The following is a 23,826-nucleotide window of genomic DNA, read 5'->3' on the forward strand; positions in this document are numbered from 1 at the left end:
CCTACTGTACTCTGAGTTTAATAATGAGGATAACCTACTGTACTCTGAGTTTAATAATGAGGATAACCTACTGTACTCTGAGTCTAATAATGAGGATAACCTACTGTACTCTATGAGTCTAATAATGAGGATAACCTACTGTACTCTATGAGTCTAATAATGAGGATAACCTACTGTACTCTATGAGTCTAATAATGAGGATAACCTACTGTACACTATAAGTCTAATAATGAGGATAACCTACTGTACACTATGAGTCTAATAATGAGGATAACCTACTGTACTCTGAGTCTAATAATGAGGATAACCTACTGTACTCTATGAGTCTAATAATGAGGATAACCTACTGTACTCTATGAGTCTAATAATGAGGATAACCTACTGTACTCTATGAGTCTAATAATGAGGATAACCTACTGTACACTATGAGTCTAATAATGAGGATAACCTACTGTACTCTGAGTTTAATAATGAGGATAACCTACTGTACTCTGAGTTTAATAATGAGGATAACCTACTGTACTCTGAGTCTAATAATGAGGATAACCTACTGTACTCTGAGTTTAATAATGAGGATAACCTACTGTACTCTGAGTCTAATATAAGTCTAATAATGAGGATAACCTACTGTACTCTGAGTTTAATAATGAGGATAACCTACTGTACACTATGAGTCTAATATAAGTCTAATAATGAGGATAACCTACTGTACTCTATGAATATAATAATGAGGATAACCTACTGTACTCTGAGTTTAATAATGAGGATAACCTACTGTACTCTGAGTTTAATAATGAGGATAACCTACTGTACTCTGAGTTTAATAATGAGGATAACCTACTGTACTCTGAGTCTAATAATGAGGATAACCTACTGTACTCTATGAATATAATAATGAGGATAACCTACTGTACTCTGAGTTTAATAATGAGGATAACCTACTGTACACTATGAGTCTAATAATGAGGATAACCTACTGTACTCTGAGTTTAATAATGAGGATAACCTACTGTACTCTGAGTCTAATATAAGTCTAATAATGAGGATAACCTACTGTACTCTGAGTTTAATAATGAGGATAACCTACTGTACTATGTCTAATATAAGTCTAATAATGAGGATAACCTACTGTACTCTATGAATATAATAATGAGGATAACCTACTGTACTCTGAGTTTAATAATGAGGATAACCTACTGTACTCTGAGTTTAATAATGAGGATAACCTACTGTACTCTGAGTTTAATAATGAGGATAACCTACTGTACTCTGAGTCTAATAATGAGGATAACCTACTGTACTCTGATTAATAATGAGGATAACCTACTGTACACTCTGAGTTAATAATGAGGATAACCTACTGTACTATGAGTTTAATAATGAGGATAACCTACTGTACTCTGAGTTTAATAATGAGGATAACCTACTGTACTCGAGTTTAATAATGAGGATAACCTACTGTACTCTGAGTTTAATAATGAGGATAACCTACTGTACTCTGAGTTTAATAATGAGGATAACCTACTGTACTCTATGAATTAATAATGAGGATAACCTACTGTCACTATGAGTTAATAATGAGGATAACCTACTGTACTCTGAGTTTAATAATGAGGATAACCTACTGTACTCTGATCTAATAATGAGGATAACCTACTGTACTCTATGAGTCTAATAATGAGGATAACCTACTGTACTCTGAGTCTAATAATGAGGATAACCTACTGTACTCTGAGTCTAATAATGAGGATAACCTACTGTACTCTGAGTCTAATAATGAGGATAACCTACTGTACTCTGAGTCTAATAATGAGGATAACCTACTGTACACTATGAGTCTAATATAAGTCTAATAATGAGGATAACCTACTGTACTCTGAGTTTAATAATGAGGATAACCTACTGTACACTATGAGTCTAATATAAGTCTAATAATGAGGATAACCTACTGTACTCTATGAATATAATAATGAGGATAACCTACTGTACTCTGAGTTTAATAATGAGGATAACCTACTGTACTCTGAGTCTAATAATGAGGATAACCTACTGTACACTATGAGTCTAATATAAGTCTAATAATGAGGATAACCTACTGTACTCTATGAGTCTAATAATGAGGATAACCTACTGTACTATGAGTTTAATAATGAGGATAACCTACTGTACTCTGAGTCTAATAATGAGGATAACCTACTGTACACTATGAGTCTAATATAAGTCTAATAATGAGGATAACCTACTGTACTCTGAGTTTAATAATGAGGATAACCTACTGTACACTATGAGTCTAATGAGTCTAATAATGAGGATAACCTACTGTACTCTATGAATATAATAATGAGGATAACCTACTGTACTATGAGTTTAATAATGAGGATAACCTACTGTACTCTGAGTCTAATAATGAGGATAACCTACTGTACTCTATGAATCTAATATAAGTCTAATAATGAGGATAACCTACTGTCAAATCAAATCAAGTTTTATTTATATAGCACATTTTTAACACGATTTTTGGTCGAGCCAAAGTGCTGTACATATAATAATTACCTTACAGTAAGGACACTTTACAGCAAATACAACAGCACAGTTTGTTCAGAATATCAGTATGAGAAAACGACACCCTCTGTCCTTAGACCCTCTGTCCTTAGACCCTCTGCCCTTAGACCCTCTGTCCTTAGACCCTCTGTCCTTAGACCCTCTGTCCTTAGACCCTCACATCGTACAAGGAAACACTTCCAGAGAAACCCCACAGTTTAAAGGAACTGAGAGAAACCTCAGGGAGAGCAGCAGAGGAGGGATCCCTCTCCCAGGACGGACAGACGTGCAATAGATGCCGTGTGTAAATCAAAGAGATAATACATTTCACAGCGTAGGTAGACCGAATGTTTGGAAATGCATGAGTCTATAATAAGAGATGAATCCACGAGGATGGTCAAGAACACTCCTGTGGGAGCCATCAGGGAAGCAGCCTGACGAGACTATGAGTCTAATGAGGATAACCTACTGTACTTTAGGAATTCAATAATGAGGATAACCTACTGTACACCATAAGTCTGATAATGAGGATAACCTATGAGTCTGATAATGAGGATTAACCTATGAGTCTGATAGTTGATTTATCAACATCCATGGCAGTTATACCAGTGTCAAGGGGGGGGGGGGACAATTACATCTTGTAGGACAACAGAGCCACATCATGAATACTTTCTCAGTGTGCACAGAATCTGCAGAATCTCACAAACAGTTGACCTGTCTGAGTTCTCAGTGTGTGTGTGTGTTCCTCCCCCTGCTGGCAGAGGAATATGAAAATGATGGATATAGTAGCTCAGAAAACGCCCTCTGAGGATGATGTGAATGTGGCGAGAAGTTTTCTCACGAAGATTTACGAAAGTTCCATGAGGTACGGTTCTGTGGCTTCATCAGTAGTTCCTCTTCATCAGTAGCTCCTCTTCATCAGTAGTTCCTCTTCATCAGTAGCCTCCTCTTTCATCAGTAGCTACCTATTCCTCCATGTGATCACCATACATCATTGTTTCCAGAGACTACATTGCATTTAGCAATTTATGATTTTTAGATACATCCTCCGTGGCCTGTGAATTCATCACATTAGGTGTGTTTGTGTGTGTGTGTGGTGGTTGGTGTGTCGCTGTGTGATGTGTGTGTGTGTGTGTTGTGTGTGCTTGTGTGTGTAGTGAATGTTGTGTCGTGTGTGTGTGTGTTGTGTGGTGTGTGTGTTGGTGTGTTTGTGTTGTTTGTGGGTGTGTGTGGTGTGTGTGTGTGTGTGTGTGTGCTGTGTGTTGTGTGGTGGTGTGTGTGTGTGTGTGTGTGTGTTGTGTGTGTGTGTGGTTGTGATGTGTGTCATTGTGATGTGTGTGTGGTTGTGATGTGTGTGTGTGTGTGTGTGTGTGTGTTGTGTGATGTTGTGTGCTTTAAGAGTACATTTCCCTCACACTGCAGATAGTGGCATGTGAGGAAATGTTTTGAATACGGAGATGTGGCTATAATAATAATAAATAATGGATACTACAATAATGACAGCCACCTTTTAGCTCAGTATAAATTCACTTTTTTGTTGCTATTTAAAAAGTCATGCTTATTTATTTTTATGGAATTGAGTGAATTGAAAATGCCACACAAATCCAGTGTCATTATAAATACAGATAAAAGAAGAAGATATTTTAGAAATGTACTTTGGTTGTGTTGCTGCCTGCAGTAGGGACTTCCTGTTCTGTGATTAATGTGATTATATATATATATAGAATATATAATATAATGTGATGTAATGTGATGTAATGTGATGTAATGTGTCTGCATCTGCGCTCTCCTGCAGGAGGAACCAGCCAATCAGCCGGCCTCACTCCTGGCACTCCACCAAGTTCAACGAGAACCAATCAGAGACTGCCAAACCTCAGGCTCCACCCACGCAGGTGTGGCACACCATAAATGATGCCAGGTAACTGTCCAGCCTCAGGTATCAAGCGCTTCAGATAATCTGTGTGAGAGCTCAAAATGTATCCATCTCCCTTTATGTTTTCTGGATTATCTGAGTAGTTGTTTGGTCTATAAAATGAGAAAGTAGATCCCTCAGTGATCATCTGTAGGTGTTTGACAGAAAGTAGATCCCTCAGTGATCATCTGTAGGTCTTTAACAGAAAGTAGATCCCTCAGTGATCATCTGTAGGTCTTTGACAGAAAGTAGATCCCTCAGTGATCATCTGTAGGTCTTTAACAGAAAGTAGATCTCTCAGTGATCATCTGTAGGTCTTTGACAGAAAGTAGATCCCTCAGTGATCATCTGTAGGTCTTTAACAGAAAGTAGATCCCTCAGTGATCATCTGTAGGTCTTTAACAGAAAGTAGATCCCTCAGTGATCATCTGTAGGTCTTTGACAGAAAGTAGATCCCTCAGTGATCATCTGTAGGTCTTTAACAGAAAGTAGATCCCTCAGTTGATCTCATGTTGTCTGCTCTCTAGCTCCTCCTCAGATCTGTCCTATGGTTGGGATCAGACCCCCCTGCTCAGAGTGTCCGATCAGTTCAGTTCCCACGGTAGCATGGACAGCTTAGACCAGGTCCCCCCCCCCCTCTGGCCAGCTTTCCCCCCCAACCAGCAGCATGGAGGAGCATCTGGGGGGGGAAGCGAGACTCGGCATACAGCTCCTTCTCCACCAGCTCCGGGACGCCTGACTACACCCTTTACAGGAGCAACGCGGCCTCCACGGAGAACGTGGTTCATCAGGTGAGTCAGTGGGAGGCGGGGGGGAGGAACCCCAGGACCCCCCCGAGCCTGAGGGAGGGCCACAGGCCGGAGGACAGGCTGGCCTACTTCCAGATGCCGGGCCTCCTGTCTGCACAGACCGACGACCCGGCCCGGCACTCGACCTCCAGCAGAACCAGCTTAGGCCCGGTCTGGCATGTCCCGGAGAAAAAGAAGACCTCCTCCCCCTCTCCCCCCCCCCGCCCCCCCCCGCCTGCTCGCAGCGACAGCTTTGCTGCCACTAAAGTTCATGAGCGAGGCCTTATACCCCCCTACCCTGAAGGTCCTGAACCACACAAGATTTTCACTGAGAGCCGCCGCGCTCACAACCCGCCGTCATCTGAAGCACCGAACCAGAACCAGAACGAGTGTAGCTCCAACAGGCAACCCGCCCATCAGAGACACCACAGTGACAAGAGCACTTTCTACCCTCAGACCTGGACTGTCTCCGTCCCAAAGCCTCCTACCGCAGGGGGGTCTTACTGCAGCATGCAGGACCTGCAGGACCTGAACACCAACATTTCTGCACCCTGCGGTCAGAACCAGAGCAGGATCCTCAGCTCCTCTGAACAGATCTCTGACAGCAGCCGGTACTACTGTGTCACCACACAGAATAATCCCCCCCTGTCAGGAAGGAGCCTCAGCACAGACCCCCCAGCGGTCAGCCTGCAGACCACCAGCCCCCCAGTGAAGCCTCAGGCCCCCCAACACCCTCACAGCAAAGACAGTAATGGATACAACATTATCCAGGTGTCCACAGGGCTGGAAACCAAACCCAGCCCTGAGGACCGGGGGCTGCAGAGTTATCCTGCGAGCAGACCCCCCGAACAGAGGAGGTCTCTGCCCCCACAGGACGTCAGACATCAGGTCAGCAACAAGATCTGCCCCGAGGACACCCCCATGCTTCACTCCCTGTCCATGGATGCTGCCGGGCAAACTGAGAAATGAAAGTCCTGAACCCTGAGGAGGCCATTGAAGACCAGCAGGCGCGGCGCAGCGACCGCTTTGCCACCACTCTGAGGAACCAGATCCAGATGAGGAGAGCCAATCTGCAGAAGAGCACCAGCAGCCTTCCTGGTGCCGAGGCTGACGAGGATCAGGAGGTCTGGAGGCCTGAAGGAGACCCTCCGTCCTCTGCAGACAGATCCTTCACCAGCTCCTACAAGGACCACCTGAAGGAAGCACAAGCCAGGGTGCTCAAGGCCACATCTTTCAGGAGGAGAGACCTGGTTTTACTAGAGGCCCCTGCAGCTGAGGCCTCACAGAACTACAGGAAGGAGGGTCCCCCTTTGCCCACAGTTTCTGAGTCTGTGATGGGTAAAACACTCGGGGGTCCGGTGACCCGCATCGGGGGCCGTAAGCGGTTTCCTGCAGAGAAGAAGGTCAGGTCTTTCTCTGAGCCGGACAAAATCCACCAAGTTGGGGTGAAGGAAGATCCTCCTCGCAATGAAAGCTCCTCACTGGACCAAAATAAGCTCCTCAGTGGGAAACCAGTTCTCCACAGTACCCCTCCAGAGATCCCCTCTGAGACCAGGGCCCGAGGTCTCTGCTGGACCCCTGAACCAAAGGAGGACTCAGTGAGGGTCCTGAACCAGGGAGACCCTGCACATCAGCCGGTCCTAGACCAGCACCTAGTCCCGGACCAGCAGCGACTTGGCACCTTTGCTGAGTACGAGGCCCAGTGGAACACACAGAAGAACGTCCAGGAAACCAGGTCCTCGGGTCGGTACCGATCAGCAGAGAACATCCTGGACCCGGAGGGGAGGAGGAACCCCACCTGCCCTCCACGAGAGGTCCCGATCCAGTCCTTCAGCCCAAAGGTCCGGACAGGTGAGTCTCCCTGAAGGACTTCAGGAAATCTGTCTTTCAAGTCAAGTGATTTTTAAATAAATGTTGAAACAGATATGATTTTTGTATTTTTCAAACAAGCGAGCAAAATGTATAATAAATAAAAACGAGGTAATTGACAGAATATTACAAACAAACAAACTCACCAAAGAGGAAGTTGTTCAGGTCTTAAAGCAGGTTTTTACGGGAGATCTTAACGACGTAGGGTTGTGGTTGTGGTTCGCCCACAATAGAGATATTAAAACAGATTTACTGTCAGAACAAACAGGATGCAGTTTACTCTGATCCCACATCAGTCTCAGATGATTTCAGAGTTCTGCAGACTTAATAAAAGGTGGATAGAAACATAAATGATATATGTATGGCTCATTAACACAGAGCGATCAGAACAAGAGGCCTGGTGGCTGTCACTGTGTCATAAAGACAAACTGAAGGAGCAGGAAGGAGCCAAGTCAAATAAGAATGTTTGTTCTTCAAGACACACCCTGAGCTAAGAGCGGCAGCAACACTCTCTATTCTCTATTCACTATTATATTACTAACTATAAGTCTACCTACAACAAGGAAGCTGCCGCCACACGCTGACCACTCTCTGTTCTCTATTATATTATGCCACTAACACGGACCAGGAAGCTGCAGCACCAGGGTTTCTGTGTGGGGGGGTTCAGCGGACTCACTGTGTGTTCATCTGTGTTCACAGAGGGTTCAAGTTCCTGCTGAACAGTCGGAGACAGAAGACTCCCGGACCGAGAGCACAGCTGCTGCAGCAGGGTGAGTACATCTAATGTCAAATCAAATCAAATCAAGGTTTATTTATAAAGCACATTTAAAAGCGATTTTTGGTCGGGCCAAAGTGCTGTACATGTAATAACTACAATCACATAAAAACACATTTCTATAAGCACAATAAAAGACAATAAATTACAACAGATATTTAAAAAGAAAACACAGGGAAAAGTCAGGAGTCGTGCTCCGCTCTGACTAGAAGGCCAGAGAGAAGAAGTGTGTTTTAAGAGTAGTGTGTGTGTGTGTGTGTGTGTGTGTGTGTGTGTGTGTGTGTGTGTGTGTGTGTGTGTGTGTGTGTGTGTGTGTGTGTGTGTGTGTGTGTGTGTGTGTGTGTGTGTGTGTGTGTGTGTGTGTGTGTGTGTGTGTGTGTGTGTGTGTGTGTGTGTGTGTGTGTGTGTGTGTGTGTGTGTGTGTGTGTGTGTGTGTGTGTGTGTGTGTGTGTGTGTGTGTGTGTGTGTGTGTGTGTGTCGTAGGCCCCCTCAGCCGGAGGACCACACCGAGCTGCCCCCCCTCCCCTCTCCCCCCCTCATGGAGGAGCAGTGCCCCCCTTCTCCTCGCTTCTCCCCCCAGAGACTCAGCGAAGCCCCCCCCAGAGACTCAGCGAAGCCCCCCCCCCCCAGGAGGAAGACGAGGACAGGTAAAGTCTTTATTCAATAATCATCATTAACCACAGCTGTGAGATCAGGGTCTCTTTACTTTGGGAGGGGGGTGGTCTTCATGGAGCCCTTCAAAGACCACCCCCCTCCTCTGTGACAGCCTGGGGGGGGGGGACATCAGCCAACATGCATCCTCTCAGTAGAGAAACTTCCTGCAGCTGAAGACCTGAATGAGGTCTGGATCCACTATGAGTGAAGCTGCTGTAACCTGAACCTGATCCTGATTCTGAATGTGTTTTTTAGGGGGCAGCGTCTGACAGGAAGTAGACCCTCTGCAGGGACCAGGGTCCCCGTCAGGATCCTGCATTCAGGGGGGGGGCAGCGACACCTGTCCATACCTGCAGCAACCTGACCCCCCCACTGTGGAAGCTCCTGGGGGTCTCGCTGGTCTGGGCTCTGCAGGCCAGGACTCACACTGCAGTGCATTCAGCAGACACACTGACCCCCCCCCAAAGGGACCACCTGACCCCCACCCCAGATCACATGACCTCCAACAGTTTGCCACCAGCGGGCCTGCCCTGCAGAGAGGGGGAGACCTCTGGGTTTTTGGGAGAGACGAACTCTGGGGGTTCGGGGGGGGAGACTCCGGGTCTGTCTGAGGACCAGAGGAGGGAGGCGCTGGCCCGGGTCATCGTGGAGAAAGATAAATCTCTGGCTGAGGTTCTGGACCGCAGCCACATGAAGACCACCATGGACCTGATGGAGGGCATCTTCCCTGGGGGGGGGGAGCTGCTGGAGGGAGGGAACCAGCGCAGGAAGGTCCCCCCCAAACAGCCTTCGGGCCCCCCTGCTGAGACCAGGTGAGACTCCCTGTAGACCAGGTCTCTGAGAGACTGATGATGATTGTGAGGAGGTGCAGTGAGGATCAGGTTCAGTGAGGATCAGGAGGATCAGGTTCAGTGAGGGTCAGGAGTATCAGGTTCAGTGAGGATCAGGTTCAGTGAGGATCAGGTTCAGTGAGGATCAGGAGGATCAGGTTCAGTGAGGATCAGGAGGATCAGGTTCAGTGAGGATCAGGAGGATCAGTTTCAGTGAGGATCAGGAGGATCAGGTTCAGTGAGGTTCAGGATCAGTGAGGATCAGGAGGATCAGGTTCAGTGAGGTTCAGTGAGGATCAGGAGGATCAGGTTCAGTGAGGTTCAGGAGGATCAGGTGCAGTGAGGATCAGGTTCAGTGAGGTTAAGGAGTATCAGGTGCAGTGAGGATCAGGATCAGTGAGGATCAGGAGTATCAGGTGCAGTGAGGATCAGGTTCAGTGAGGATCAGGAGGATCAGGTTCAGTGAGGATCAGGAGGATCAGGTTCAGTGAGGATCAGGAGGATCAGGTTCAGTGAGGATCAGGAGTATCAGGTTCAGTGAGGATCAGGAGTATCAGGTTCAGTGAGGATCAGGTTCAGTGAGGATCAGGAGGATCAGGTTCAGTGAGGTTCAGGAGTATCAGGTTCAGTGAGGATCAGGAGGATCAGGTTCAGTGAGGTTAAGGAGTATCAGGTGCAGTGAGGATCAGGATCAGTGAGGATCAGGAGTATCAGGTGCAGTGAGGATCAGGTTCAGTGAGGATCAGGAGTATCAGGTGCAGTGAGGATCAGGATCAGTGAGGATCAGGAGTATCAGGTTCAGTGAGGATCAGGAGGATCAGGTTCAGTGAGGATCAGGAGTATCAGGTTCAGTGAGGATCAGGAGTATCAGGTTCAGTGAGGATCAGGTTCAGTGAGGATCAGGTTCAGTGAGGTTCAGGAGGATCAGGTTCAGTGAGGATCAGGTTCAGTGAGGATCAGGAGGATCAGGTTCAGGAGTATCAGGTTCAGTGAGGATCAGGAGGATCAGGTTCAGTGAGGATCAGGTTCAGTGAGGATCAGGTTCAGTGAGGTTCAGGAGGATCAGGTTCAGTGAGGATCAGGTTCAGTGAGGATCAGGTTCAGTGAGGATCAGGAGGATCAGGTTCAGTGAGGATCAGGTTCAGTGAGGATCAGGTTCAGTGAGGATCAGGAGGATCAGGTTCAGGAGTATCAGGTTCAGTGAGGATCAGGAGTATCAGGTTCAGTGAGGATCAGGAGTATCAGGTTCAGTGAGGATCAGGTTTAGTGAGGATCAGGTTCAGTGAGGTTCAGGATCAGGAGGATCAGGTGCAGCGAAGCAGTCTTTGTTGAGAAGGATCACAGTCAGGATCACGGACCCCCCCATTATCCCACTCATCACACAGGAGGCGTGTGGCGCAGTGGATAGATGGTCACAGGTTCAAACCCCACTGCAGTCAGCATGTCGTTGTGTCCCTGAGACACTTCACCCCAAATTGCTCCTGTGGGGATTGCCCACAGTATTGAGTATGTAACGGCCCGTCCACACGGCGGCGTGCGTTGACTCTTCAGCGCTTCTGTCCATTCACTTTGAATGCGGTGACGTCACGCTTCGCCGAACTGCATTGTGGGAGCGTCGCTACGCGTTGCTCGCGGTGCTCGCTGCAAAAGTTGAGCAATGTTCAACTTTTGAAGCTTCGACGGAGGCGTCAGCCAATCAAATCCCGCTTATGCAAATCTGACAGTACAAGCGCTAGCCAATCAAACCGCGTGCATGCTGGGAGAGCCAGACCGCAGGTCATTTACTCATGTTCCAAAAAATGGAGGATAAAATAATAATAGCAGTAGGGAATCACCCGGTCCTTTATGACCAGTCCCTCTTTATCTACTGGGATACAAACCGGAGGAGCCAGGCATGGAGGGAGGCGGCAGAGACAGTGGTAGGTTTTCGCCTGTTTGGGGAGTATCCAGTTTACTTCGGGCTTTTTTGCTTTGTATGTCGGGGGCGGGAGATTCATGTGATTGGTTGTTGGTCGCGTTGCTCGCGAGAAATCCCCAAGCTTCACACACGCCCACCACCAAGCTTCAACGCACGCCGCCGTGTGGACGGGCCGTAACTCGCTTTGGATAAAAGCGTCTAACAAGTAACATGTAATGTAATGTAATCACACAAACTAAACACACTAGCGCAGGGGGGTCAAACTCAAATACACAGTGGGCCAAAACAAAAAGAATGGGTACAAGTCGAGGGCCGGACTGGTTCAATGTTTATTGCAAAACGTATTGAAATGAACTTATTGCACATATTAAACCTGGAACTAACAAAGCTTCAATGATTGCCTATGAAAACAACATTAAACATTAAAGGGGACCTATCATGCATTCTTCCATACCCAAATCTCTAAAAAAGGGGCTGCAACGGATCTGATAAAAACTGATCCAGAGTTGAACACTGTCCTGTCCTATCTGCAGCTTTTCCAGAGTCATTTCTTATGAGTACATTTTTCCACAGGCCAACAACAGCTTCAACAAAACTATTTCCCTCAAAGAACAAACCAAACATGCCCTGAAACATGTGAACTCAGTGTGCTGCTCTGTGATGCTAGTTCAGATACTTGGCATCTCATCTTGGGTGCACGTTCATCAATGTTTGGGCTCAGGCTCTGAGCGGAGGAGACCCTCAGGATGGAGTGAAGGTGTGCGTGCAATATACCGGCGGGCCAGATCTAATAGAAATTAGAAATGATCCTGCGGGCCGAAATGAAATCCACCACGGGCCTGATTTGGCCCCCGGGCCTTGAGTTTGACACATGTGCACTAGCGACTTGAAAATGTTAATTATTCATGAGGAGTCTGTGTTTCAGGGAGCAGGACAGCATGCCAGCATCCGTCTCCATGGTAACCAGCTCGTCCTATTACAGCACATCTGCTCCTAAAGCCGAGCTCCTCATCATGATGAAGGACATGAGGGAGGAAGAGGAGGAAGATGACGAAGAGGAAGAGCTGGACTCTGAGGAGGAGCTGGACATCGACCTGGCCTTCAAGAAGGTACCAGCCCAATAACAACACTCTTATTAGGAGTTTACTTCCTGTTCCTGTAGTTCACTTCCTGTCCCTGTAGTTCACTTCCTGCTCCTGTAGTTCACTTCCTGTCCCTGTAGTTCACTTCCTGTTCCTGTAGTTCACTTCCTGCTCCTGTAGTTCACTTCCTGTCCCTGTAGTTCACTTCCTTCCTGCTCCTGTAGTTCACTTCCTGTCCCTGTAGTTCACTTCCTGTCCCTGTAGTTCACTTCCTGTCCCTGTAGTTCACTTCCTGCTCCTGTAGTTAACTTCCTGTCCCTGTAGTTCACTTCCTGTCCCTGTAGTTCACTTCCTGTTCCTGTATGCCACTTCCTGCTCCTGTAGTTCACTTCCTGTTCCTGTAGTTCACTTCCTGTTCCTGTAGTTCACTTCCTGTTCCTGTAGTTCACTTCCTGTCTTGTATGCCACTTCCTGTCCCTGTAGTTCACTTCCTGTTCCTGTAGTTCACTTCCTGTTCCTGTATGCCACTTCCTGCTCCTGTAGTTCACTTCCTGTTCTTGTAGTTCACTTCCTGCTCCTGTAGTTCACTTCCTGTCCCTGTAGTTCACTTCCTATTCCTGTAGTTCACTTCCTGTTCCTGTAGTTCACTTCCTGTCCTGTATGCCACTTCCTGTCCCTGTAGTTAACTTCCTGTTCCTGTAGTTCACTTCCTGTCCCTGTAGTTCACTTCCTGCTCCTGTAGTTCACTTCCTGCTCCTGTAGTTCACTTCCTGTTCCTGTAGTTCACTTCCTGTTCCTGTAGTTCACTTCCTGCTCCTGTAGTTCACTTCCTGCTCCTGTAGTTCACTTCCTGTTCCTGTAGTTCACTTCCTGTCCCTGTAGTTCACTTCCTGCTCCTGTAGTTCACTTCCTGTCCCTGTATGTCACTTCCTGTTCCTGTAGTTAACTTCCTGTTCCTGTAGTTCACTTCCTGTCCCTGTAGTTCACTTCCTGCTCCTGTAGTTCACTTCCTGTTCCTGTATGGCACTTCCTGTCCCTGTAGTTCACTTCCTGTCCCTGTAGTTCACTTCCTGCTCCTGTAGTTCACTTCCTGTTCCTGTAGTTCACTTCCTGCTCCTGTAGTTCACTTCCTGTCCCTGTAGTTCACTTCCTGTTCCTGTATGCCACTTCCTGTCCCTGTAGTTAACTTCCTGCTCCTGTAGTTCACTTCCTGTTCCTGTATGCCACTTCCTGCTCCTGTAGTTCACTTCCTGTTCCTGTAGTTCACTTCCTGCTCCTGTAGTTCACTTCCTGTCCCTGTAGTTCACTTCCTGTTCCTGTATGCCACTTCCTGCTCCTGTAGTTCACTTCCTGTTCCTGTAGTTCACTTCCTGTTCCTGTAGTTCACTTCCTGTTCCTGTAGTTCACTTCCTGTCTTGTATGCCACTTCCTGTCCCTGTAGTTCACTTCCTGTTCCTGTAGTTCACTTCCTGTCCCTGTAGTTCACTTCCTGTTCCTGTATGCCACTTCCTGTCCCTGTAGTTCACTTCCTGTTCCTGTAGTTCACTTCCTGTCCCTGTAGTTCACTTCCTGTCCCTGTAGTTAACTTCCTGTTCCTGTATGCCACTTCCTGCTCCTGTAGTTCACTTCCTGTTCCTGTATGCCACTTCCTGCTCCTGTAGTTCCCTTCCTGTCCCTGTAGTTCACTTCCTGTTCCTGTAGTTCACTTCCTGCTCCTGTAGTTCACTTCCTGTCCCTGTAGTTCACTTCCTGTTCCTGTATGCCACTTCCTGTCCCTGTAGTTCACTTCCTGTTCCTGTAGTTCACTTCCTGTTCCTGTAGTTCACTTCCTGTCCCTGTAGTTCACTTCCTGTCCCTGTAGTTAACTTCCTGTTCCTGTAGTTCACTTCCTGTATGCTACTTCCTGTCCCTGTAGTTAACTTCCTGTATGCTACTTCCTGTCCCTGTAGTTAACTTCCTGTTCCTGTAGTTCACTTCCTGTATGCTACTTCCTGTCCCTGTAGTTAACTTCCTGTTCCTGTAGTTCACTTCCTGTATGCTACTTCCTGTTCCTGTAGTTCACTTCCTGTCCCTGTAGTTAACTTCCTGTTCCTGTAGTTCACTTCCTGTATGCTACTTCCTGTCCCTGTAGTTCACTTCCTGTCCCTGTAGTTAACTTCCTGTCCCTGTAGTTAACTTCCTGTTCCTGTAGTTCACTTCCTGTATGCTACTTCCTGTTCCTGTAGTTCACTTCCTGTCCCTGTAGTTAACTTCCTGTTCCTGTAGTTCACTTCCTGTATGCTACTTCCTGTCCCTGTAGTTCACTTCCTGTCCCTGTAGTTCACTTCCTGTCCCTGTAGTTAACTTCCTGTATGCTACTTCCTGTCCCTGTAGTTAACTTCCTGTTCCTGTAGTTCACTTCCTGTATGCTACTTCCCTGTAGTTAACTTCCTGTTCCTGTAGTTCACTTCCTGTATGCTACTTCCTGTTCCTGTAGTTCACTTCCTGTCCCTGTAGTTAACTTCCTGTTCCTGTAGTTCACTTCCTGTATGCCACTTCCTGTCCCTGTAGTTCACTTCCTGTCCCTGTAGTTCACTTCCTGTCCCTGTAGTTAACTTCCTGTATGCCACTTCCTGTCCCACAGCAGCAGCTGATGCAGAGCCTCAGCAGGAAGCTGTCTGTACTGCAGGAGGCGCAGCAGAGCCTGCAGGAGGACGTGCAGGGCAACAACGCGCTGGGGGGGGCCGTGGAGGCTCAGGTGCAGCTGCTCTGCAAACCCAACCAGATCGAAAAGTTCCGCATGTTTGTGGGAGACCTGGACAAGGTGGTTAGTCTCCTGCTGTCTCTGTCGGGACGCCTGGCGAGGGTGGAGAACGCCATCGACAGCCTGGAGGAGGAGGCGCCCCCCCAGGAGAGGGTGAGACATATACACACATATACATATATATAGAAGGGCGCCCCCCAGGAGAGGGTGAGACATATACACATATATATATATATATATATACCTATTATATTTTATAGGTTAAAGACTTTCCTCTTCAGTACAGCGTACAGTTAAGACTGGTTTTAAACCCCCTTTTATACACATCCTCCCGGACCCTTCGTTTTATGGAATTTGATTGTACTCTAACTGTATTTGTGTCATTGTGTTATGTTCCCTTTTAAATTACGTTTGTTGTTTATACATTGTTTTACATTGCTAATTTTGTTTGTTGACTTGTGAAGCCCTCTGAGACAAATAGGATTTGTGATTTTGGGCTATATAAATAAACTTGAATTTAATTGAATATACATATATATAGAAGGGCGCCCCCCCAGGAGAGGGTGAGACATATACACATATATATATACATATACATACATATATATAGAAGGGCGCTCCCCCACGAGAGGGTGAGAAATATACACATATATATATATATATATATATACATATACATATATATATATAGAAGGGCGCTCCCCCACGAGAGGGTGAGAAATATACACATATATATATATATATATATATACATATACATATATATATATAGAAGGGCGCTCCCCCATGAGAGGGTGAGAAATATACACATATATATATATATATATATACATATACATATACATATATATAGAAGGGCGCTCCCCCACGAGAGGGTGAGAAATATACACATATATATATATACATATACATAGGAGGCGCCCCCCCAGGAGAGGGTGAGACATATATACATATATATATGTATAATTATATATATATATATATATATATATATATATACATATACATATATATAGAAGGGTTCCCCCCCACGAGAGGGTGAGACATATACACATATATATATATAATCATATATATATATATATATATAATTATATATATATATATATATACATACATAGACACAGGAGGCGCCCCCCCACGAGAGGGTGAGACATATACACATATATATATGTATAATTATATATATATATATATATATATATATACATATACATATATATAGAAGGGTTCCCCCCCACGAGAGGGTGAGACATATACACATATATATATATAATCATATATATATATATATATATAATTATATATATATATATATATATACATACATAGACACAGGAGGCGCCCCCCCACGAGAGGGTGAGGCATATACACATATATATATATATAATCATATATATATATATATATATATATATATACATATACATAGACATAGACATAGGAGGAGCCCCCCCAGGAGAGGGTGAGACATATACACATAAAATGTGACAAATGTCCTCTGGTTGGAACAGGCAGACTGGACTTTGAAACGGTATAAGATTTGTTGCCAAGAAGCATTTTTACAACAAAGAAATCATCTACCAAAAAGAAATGTCCTTACTTTAAGTTGATATAGATATATATCGATGTATATATATATATATATACACATAGATAAGAGAAGACTTTGTCCCCTGTATCCTGGCAGCGCCTGCTGACAGACAAGAGGAATGTTCTGATCCGGCAGCACGAGGATGCCAAGGAGCTGAAGGAGAACCTGGACCGGAGGGAGCGTCTGGTGTTTGACATCCTGTCGCTGCACCTCCATCAGGACCTCCTCACCGACTACCAGCACTTTGTGAAGATGAAGTCAGCGCTCCTCATCGAGCAGCGCAAGCTGGAGGACAAGATCAAGCTGGGGGAGGAGCAGCTCCGGGGTCTGAAGGAGAGCCTGGAAAACCGGACCTCCTTCTGAAGGAGAGCCCGGAGAACCGGACCTCCTTCTGAAGGAGAGCCCGGAGAACCGGACCTCCTTCTGAAGGAGAGCCCGGAGAACCGGACCTCCTTCTGAAGGAGAGCCCGGAGAACCGGATCTCCTTCTAAAAGGGAAGAGCCTGAGAGGAACTGTGAGGAGACTTGGGGTGTAGTAGCGGCTGGTGTCCAGCAGAGGGAAGCAGAGGACTCTTTAGACACCCTGAAGAACTCCTCCTGCAGCCCCTCCTCCTCCTCCTCTTCCTCTTGGGGAAAAGGAGCTCCAGACTTTGTGAACTCTTCAGAACAAACTCAACTCTGGGATGAGTTTAAAGACTGTGGGAACATTTCTGTAGCGTCCATGTTGTTTCCAGCCGAGGCGTCCCTGAATGCACCACCTGCAGTTTGCTTTGTTTCCACGTCTACGTTTTTTAGTAATTTATTGTAGCCTGTTGGATCCGAGCAGGAGGGAAAGTGTCTCATCTTCATCACGCTGTGTCAAAATGTTGTCATGTTTCAGTCATGTTATTTCCACTCACTTTATCCCCCCCCCCCCCAAAGCAGCTGCTATCCCCCCCCCCCAAAGCAGCTGCTATCCCCCCACCCCAAGCAGCTGCTAACAGGAGGTACAGATGGTGGATGTGAAAGCACTTGTTGGGCTTCAGTGAACAGAACAGAGCTCTTCACATTCAGACCTCCAGACCCTCCAGACCTGGACTCAAGTAAAGTCCATCTGAAGTGCCTGTCGGATTGATCATATATTTCTGATCAAGTGTTCTGTTGTGTTGCTCACGTTACGGATGCTAAACATGTCGTTACGAGATACATTTCAACACTAAAGATGTTTTGGATTTCAATCCTCCCATCTGTGTTTCCCATGATGCATCACTGCTGCTGCTCCTTATTTCAAAATAAAAGCTTCTGCTGAATCGTGTGATGGTGTCCGAGTCACTCATTAACCTCCACGCCTCCTCCGATAAGAGCTGGAGACTTTGGAGTGTCTTTGAGAGTCAGCAGTTTCTGACAGCAGGACTCAGGACTAATGAAGAGGCCGATCCAGAGGAACCAGCAGCAGGTAACGGGGGGGGGGGGGGGGGGTCCACATTTAAAGGACCATCAATAACTCCTGAGGAAGAGTTTCAACATTATGCTTCATTTTATTTAGAGACAGTTTAATTATCAGTATAGATAAATATTACCTGATGTGTTGAGGTACGCCAAACAAACTAAATGTGCAGGCTGCAGGCGAGATCTAGAGGACTGAACGGATTCATATGAACTTTCATGATTCTATGTTTTTTTATTGATCTTAAAACTACACAGAACAAAGCACAGAATCATTAGCTTCCTGTGGTAGAGGTTATGTATAATGAAATAGTTCAGTATGGATTCAGCAGTTTGTGTAATGTCGCTCTCAGACATTCAAACAGGTTTATTATTAATGGGGAACTCGTAAAACCTATAATGATGTTTATTGTTTTGTAAGGATATTTTGTACTTTTTAATTAATGTATTATAAAAGTCATACATGTTGTACACAGGTGAATGAAACATGTGTAACTAACATATCCCCATGAAAGCCACCAACTTCATAACTGACATTAACACAATTATTTTGTATTACAGGTTATGTTTAAATATGCTAATAAGGCATCATTCAATGCTAACTGTTGTTGTGCAAACACAAACCGAGTGAAATGAACTCCTGGCTGCGATCAGAGTCACGTTTTTCAGTATTATTATGTAGTAGTTTCATCCGAGAGATTAGCTTTGGTTTATAATGGTGCACACATTAGCACAGGAAGAGAAATGAAGCTAATATATCACTTTTTTTAGAAGAGATTTCAAAAATTAATTAACAAAACATGGAGCGCAATAAGAATATGAAATATAAAACATGCATCTGGTTAAACAGGCTGAGCTGTGCGGGTTAAAGAAGCACAAATGTGCGGAGATGATGGGGATACAGAGGTGTTCAGGTTCACTCTGCAGAGAGGATGGAGCTACAGAGGTGTTCAGGTTCACTCTGCAGAGAGGATGGAGATACAGAGGTGTTCAGGTTCACTCTGCGGAGATGATGGAGATACAGAGGTGTTCAGGTTCACTGCAGAGAGGATGGAGATACAGAGGTGTTCAGGTTCACTCTGCAGAGAGGATGGAGCTACAGAGGTGTTCAGGTTCACTCTGCAGAGAGGATGGAGATACAGAGGTGTTCAGGTTCACTCTGCGGAGATGATGGAGATACAGAGGTGTTCAGGTTCACTGCAGAGAGGATGGAGATACAGAGGTGTTCAGGTTCACTCTGCAGAGAGGATGGAGATACAGAGGTGTTCAGGTTCACTCTGCGGAGATGATGGAGATACAGAGGTGTTCAGGTTCACTCTGCAGAGAGGATGGAGATACAGAGGTGTTCAGGTTCACTGCAGAGAGGATGGAGATACAGAGGTGTTCAGGTTCACTCTGCAGAGAGGATGGAGATACAGAGGTGTTCAGGTTCACTCTGCAGAGAGGATGGAGATACAGAGGTGTTCAGGTTCACTCTGCAGAGAGGATGGAGATACAGAGGTGTTCAGGTTCACTCTGCAGAGAGGATGGAGATACAGAGGTGTTCAGGTTCACTCTGCAGAGATGATGGAGATACAGAGGTGTTCAGGTTCACTCTGCAGAGAGGATGGAGATACAGAGGTGTTCAGGTTCACTCTGCAGAGAGGATGGAGATACAGAAGTGTTCAGGTTCACTCTGCAGAGAGGATGGAGATACAGAGGTGTACAGGTTCATGGTGCAGAGAGGATGGAGATACAGAGGTGTTCAGGTTCACTGCAGAGAGGATGGAGATACAGAGGTGTTCAGGTACACTGCAGAGAGGATGGAGATACAGAGGTGTTCAGTTTCACTCTGCAGAGAGGATGGAGATACAGAAGTGTTCAGGTTCACTCTGCGGAGATGATGGAGATACGGAGGTGTTCAGGTTCACTCTGCAGAGAGGATGGAGATACAGAGGTGTTCAGGTTCACTCTGCAGAGAGGATGGAGATACAGAGGTGTTCAGGTTCACTCTGCAGAGAGGATGGAGATACAGATGTGTTCAGGTTCACTCTGCAGAGAGGATGGAGATACAGAGGTGTTCAGGTTCACTCTGCAGAGAGGATGGAGATACAGAGGTGTTCAGGTTCACTGCAGAGAGGATGGAGATACAGAGGTGTTCAGGTTCACTCTGCAGAGATGATGGAGATACAGAGGTGTTCAGGTTCACTCTGCAGAGAGGATGGAGATACAGAGGTGTTCAGGTTCACTCTGCAGAGATGATGGAGATACAGAGGTGTTCAGGTTCACTCTGCAGAGAGGATGGAGATACAGAGGTGTTCAGGTTCACTCTGCAGAGAGGATGGAGATACAGAGGTGTTCAGGTTCACTCTGCAGAGAGGATGGAGATACAGAGGTGTTCAGGTTCACTCTGCAGAGAGGATGGAGATACAGAGGTGTTCAGGTTCACTCTGCAGAGAGGATGGAGATACAGAGGTGTTCAGGTTCACTCTGCAGAGAGGATGGAGATACAGAGGTGTTCAGGTTCACTCTGCAGAGAGGATGGAGATACAGAGGTGTTCAGGTTCACTCTGCAGAGATGATGGAGATACAGAGGTGTTCAGGTTCATGGTGCAGAGAGGATGGAGATACAGAGGTGTTCAGGTTCACTCTGCGGAGATGATGGAGATACAGAGGTGTTCAGGTTCACTCTGCGGAGATGATGGAGATACAGAGGTGTTCAGGTTCACTCTGCAGAGAGGATGGAGATACAGAGGTGTTCAGGTTCACTCTGCAGAGAGGATGGAGATACAGAGGTGTTCAGGTTCACTCTGCAGAGATGATGGAGATACAGAGGTGTTCAGGTTCACTCTGCGGAGATGATGGAGATACAGAGGTGTTCAGGTTCACTCTGCAGAGATGATGGAGATACAGAGGTGTTCAGGTTCACTCTGCAGAGAGGATGGAGATACAGAGGTGTTCAGGTTCATGGTGCAGAGAGGATGGAGATACAGAGGTGTTCAGGTTCACTCTGCAGAAAGGATGGAGATACAGAGGTGTTCAGGTTCACTCTGCAGAGAGGATGGAGATACAGAGGTGTTCAGGTTCACGGTGCAGAGAGGATGGAGATACAGAGGTGTTCAGGTTCATGGTGCACAGTAGTTCCTCCTTTAGTCGGAGGACAGAAAAAGCTTCATCGTGAGCTCCTGATTAAAGTGTTTTTTATTTCCTCTTTCCATCACAGCTGTGTCTGTTTGTGTTTGAGCACTCCGGCTCTGGTTCAGCGTTAGCATGAAGTACGTGGCTCACACGGCCCACTGGCAGTTCCTCGGCCTCATGTTTGGGGTTTTGGCCTGGATCCTCACCGTCGCCACCACCGGCCTCAACGAGTGGCGTCTGTGGTTCGTGTCTGACGTGTCCGTGGTCACCTCGGGCGTGGCCTGGGTGGGCATCTGGAGAGCCTGTTTCTACAGCCACGCCCTCCCCGCCATCGAGAACTGTCGGAGCATCGGCCTCTCGGACAGCTTCGCCCCGGCAGAGATCCCCGTCGCCCAGGTGAGTCCGACAGAGATGATAGGGAATAGGAGTCATGGCACGTTATGTGGCAGTGCGGCCATCTTTGGAGGATACAATACAATATAGCTTTATAAGCACTTTAAACCTCCAGACCAAAGTGCTGGAACAAATTGGGTTTTGTGACAGTTGCTCCATTTTACAATAAATTAAAATAGAAGATAATAGTTAAATGAAAAAAACAAAATGTAAACAGAAGAAGTTAAACTGCGACATTGAACTCCAACCGTTAATATGAAAATGTGTATTGACAGTATGTACAGTGATGTTTCAGCTGTAATCCAGATAATAAAGATTATTTCTGGTTGATATTTAATAATAATGTGCTAAGTTCCTGCAGACTGTGTGGTGTATGTATGACTGAATCTGTGTGCAGGTGCTGATGGTTTCGGCGCTGGTCTGCGGTCTGCTGGGGAACCTGAGCGCGGCAGCAGCCATGAGGACGGTGTACTTCTCGATGAAGGATCACAGAAATGTTGGGACGCTCTTCAGGCTGGCGGGGGGGCTGTACCTGCTGACCGGGGCCTGCAGCTCGGTGCCGCTGCTGTGGAACATGTACTCGGTTCTGAGCAACAGAACCATCCACTTCCCTCCGGACTTTCTCCTCCCTGCAGCGCCGGCTCGGCAGCAGCTCGGCGCCGCCATTATCGTGGGTCTTTTTGCCTCCGCCCTGATGCTCGTCAGCGGGGTGCTGTTCCTCTGCTACAGATACGCCTGGGAGGCGCTGGGAGACTTCAGGGAGCCAGAAACAAGACCAGAACAGAAGTCTGGACTACCCAACGGAGACCAGCGGGGCCGAGATAATCCAGCATTTCTCAGAGAAGACAACTCATGAGTGGAAACAACTCATCAAAAACTCTTCACTAACTTAAATTCATGGATCTTCATCTTTTCCATCAGGGCGAAATAGTCTTGGACAGAAGAAACGTTTTTAAATGACAGAGCAGCTGAATCACTGCATCTCTTATTGACCTGAAGAAGTGCCGTTTTAGAAAAGAATCAAGGAAAACATCTCAAATGTAATTGGTGTAGTGGTCAGGTGTAGATGGTAAGACTCAATGAAGGTTCATCAAACAGGGCAACCGTCCGGACAGGACAGACAGAGGAAACCCATGTTGTATTGTTGTATTGCACATTCATTCTGAATTACAGCTGTGATTAAAAAATCCCGGTGACTACGTCCACCTCTTATACTCAGAGTCTTGCTTCAGTGTTTGTAATCCTGCAGCTTTATCAGTGTGCCATTGGCACACCACAGAGTTTCCTCATTCAGCAGCAGATATACAGATATGAAATTAACATACTTTTATTCAAACATAAATATTTTTTATTAATGTTTACAGTTCTCTCTTAAGCTGCTAAATGCTCTGCTGATAGCCAGTTCGGACCAGGGCTTATACAAGATAAACGCATGTTGTTTTGAATAATCTCTGATAATAAAGTTTATTCACAGATCAACTGATCAGCTGTTCTGTGTTTCAGAGTTCAGGGCTGGATGGATTTATCATATCTGCTGTAATAAACGTTATCTCAGCACTATCAGCAGGAGGGGGGGGGGGCATGCCCAGGTGTGGGCGGGGCCCCGTTCAGGGACTGGGGAACCAGATCATGTGACCCGTGGGAGGCTGACGAGTGGCATGTGAGTCGGGAGGGGGGAGGGCACAAAGAGCCTCTTCAGCTGAGAGAGTAAAGGGGGGGGGGGGGGGGGGGGGGGGGGTAGGTGGACACAGAACCAGCAGGTTCATACTGTCAGAAACACTCTGATACTGTCTGGTTCTGTCAGAAAACACTCTGATACGGTCTGGTTCTGTCAGAAACACTCTGATACGGTCTGGTTCTGTCAGAAACACTCTGATACTGTCTGGTTCTGTCTGGTTCTGTCAGAAACACTCTGATACTGTCTGGTTCTGTCAGAAACACTCTGATACGGTCTGGTTCTGTCAGAAACACTCTGATACTGTCTGGTTCTGTCTGGTTCTGTCAGAAACACTCTGATACTGTCTGGTTCTGTCAGAAAACACTCTGATACGGTCTGGTTCTGTCAGAAACACTCTGATACGGTCTGGTTCTGTCTGGTTCTGTCAGAAACACTCTGATACTGTCTGGTTCTGTCTGGTTCTGTCAGAAACACTCTGATACTGTCTGGTTCTGTCAGAAAACACTCT

The 23,826-nt window shown here is 46.3% G+C and overlaps 3 protein-coding genes across 8 annotated transcripts in view; all 3 read left to right on the plus strand.

The window, feature by feature from the left end:
* Nucleotides 1-17,999, plus strand: part of LOC117498755 (protein Shroom2-like) — a 36,345-nt gene extending 18,346 nt beyond the window's left edge. Inside the window, 12 exon segments of the mRNA XM_034150906.1 lie at nt 4,337-4,459; nt 4,981-5,085; nt 5,087-5,134; nt 5,136-6,198; nt 6,201-7,043; nt 7,045-7,092; nt 7,810-7,880; nt 8,466-8,532; nt 8,819-9,351; nt 12,213-12,396; nt 14,993-15,265; nt 16,803-17,999. Coding sequence (XP_034006797.1) covers nt 4,337-4,459; nt 4,981-5,085; nt 5,087-5,134; nt 5,136-6,198; nt 6,201-7,043; nt 7,045-7,092; nt 7,810-7,880; nt 8,466-8,532; nt 8,819-9,351; nt 12,213-12,396; nt 14,993-15,265; nt 16,803-17,069 — 3,625 coding nt within the window. The 3' untranslated portion in view covers nt 17,070-17,999.
* A 59-nt stretch (nt 18,000-18,058) lies between these two features.
* Nucleotides 18,059-23,212, plus strand: LOC117498754 (claudin-34-like). 2 transcript variants are annotated; one of them, XM_034150905.1, is made up of 3 exons: nt 18,059-18,140; nt 21,333-21,643; nt 22,038-23,212. In XM_034150905.1, exons 2-3 carry the CDS (start codon nt 21,380-21,382, stop codon nt 22,494-22,496), a joined length of 723 nt encoding a protein of 240 aa, XP_034006796.1. In that variant the 5' UTR covers nt 18,059-18,140; nt 21,333-21,379; the 3' UTR covers nt 22,497-23,212. The 2 variants fall into 2 exon arrangements, with proteins under 2 accessions (XP_034006796.1, XP_034006795.1); XM_034150904.1 differs by lacking the exon at nt 18,059-18,140 and having other exon boundaries at nt 21,321-21,643.
* Nucleotides 18,244-21,126, plus strand: LOC117498752. 5 transcript variants are annotated; one of them, XR_004557596.1, is made up of 3 exons: nt 18,244-20,226; nt 20,265-21,064; nt 21,105-21,126. XR_004557596.1 is itself a non-coding variant. In XM_034150900.1 (3 exons), exons 1-3 carry the CDS (start codon nt 18,963-18,965, stop codon nt 20,689-20,691), a joined length of 1,533 nt encoding a protein of 510 aa, XP_034006791.1. In that variant the 5' UTR covers nt 18,942-18,962; the 3' UTR covers nt 20,692-20,701. The 5 variants fall into 5 exon arrangements, 4 of the variants coding, with proteins under 4 accessions (XP_034006791.1, XP_034006793.1, XP_034006792.1 ...); XM_034150900.1 differs by lacking the exon at nt 21,105-21,126 and having other exon boundaries at nt 18,942-19,036; nt 19,195-20,226; nt 20,265-20,701; XM_034150902.1 differs by lacking the exon at nt 21,105-21,126 and having other exon boundaries at nt 18,995-20,226; nt 20,265-20,384; nt 20,705-20,771.
* Nucleotides 23,213-23,826: the final 614 nt, after the last annotated feature.

Source organism: Trematomus bernacchii, unplaced genomic scaffold (genome assembly GCF_902827165.1).
Source record: "Trematomus bernacchii unplaced genomic scaffold, fTreBer1.1, whole genome shotgun sequence".
Classification (NCBI taxonomy): domain Eukaryota; kingdom Metazoa; phylum Chordata; class Actinopteri; order Perciformes; family Nototheniidae; genus Trematomus; species Trematomus bernacchii.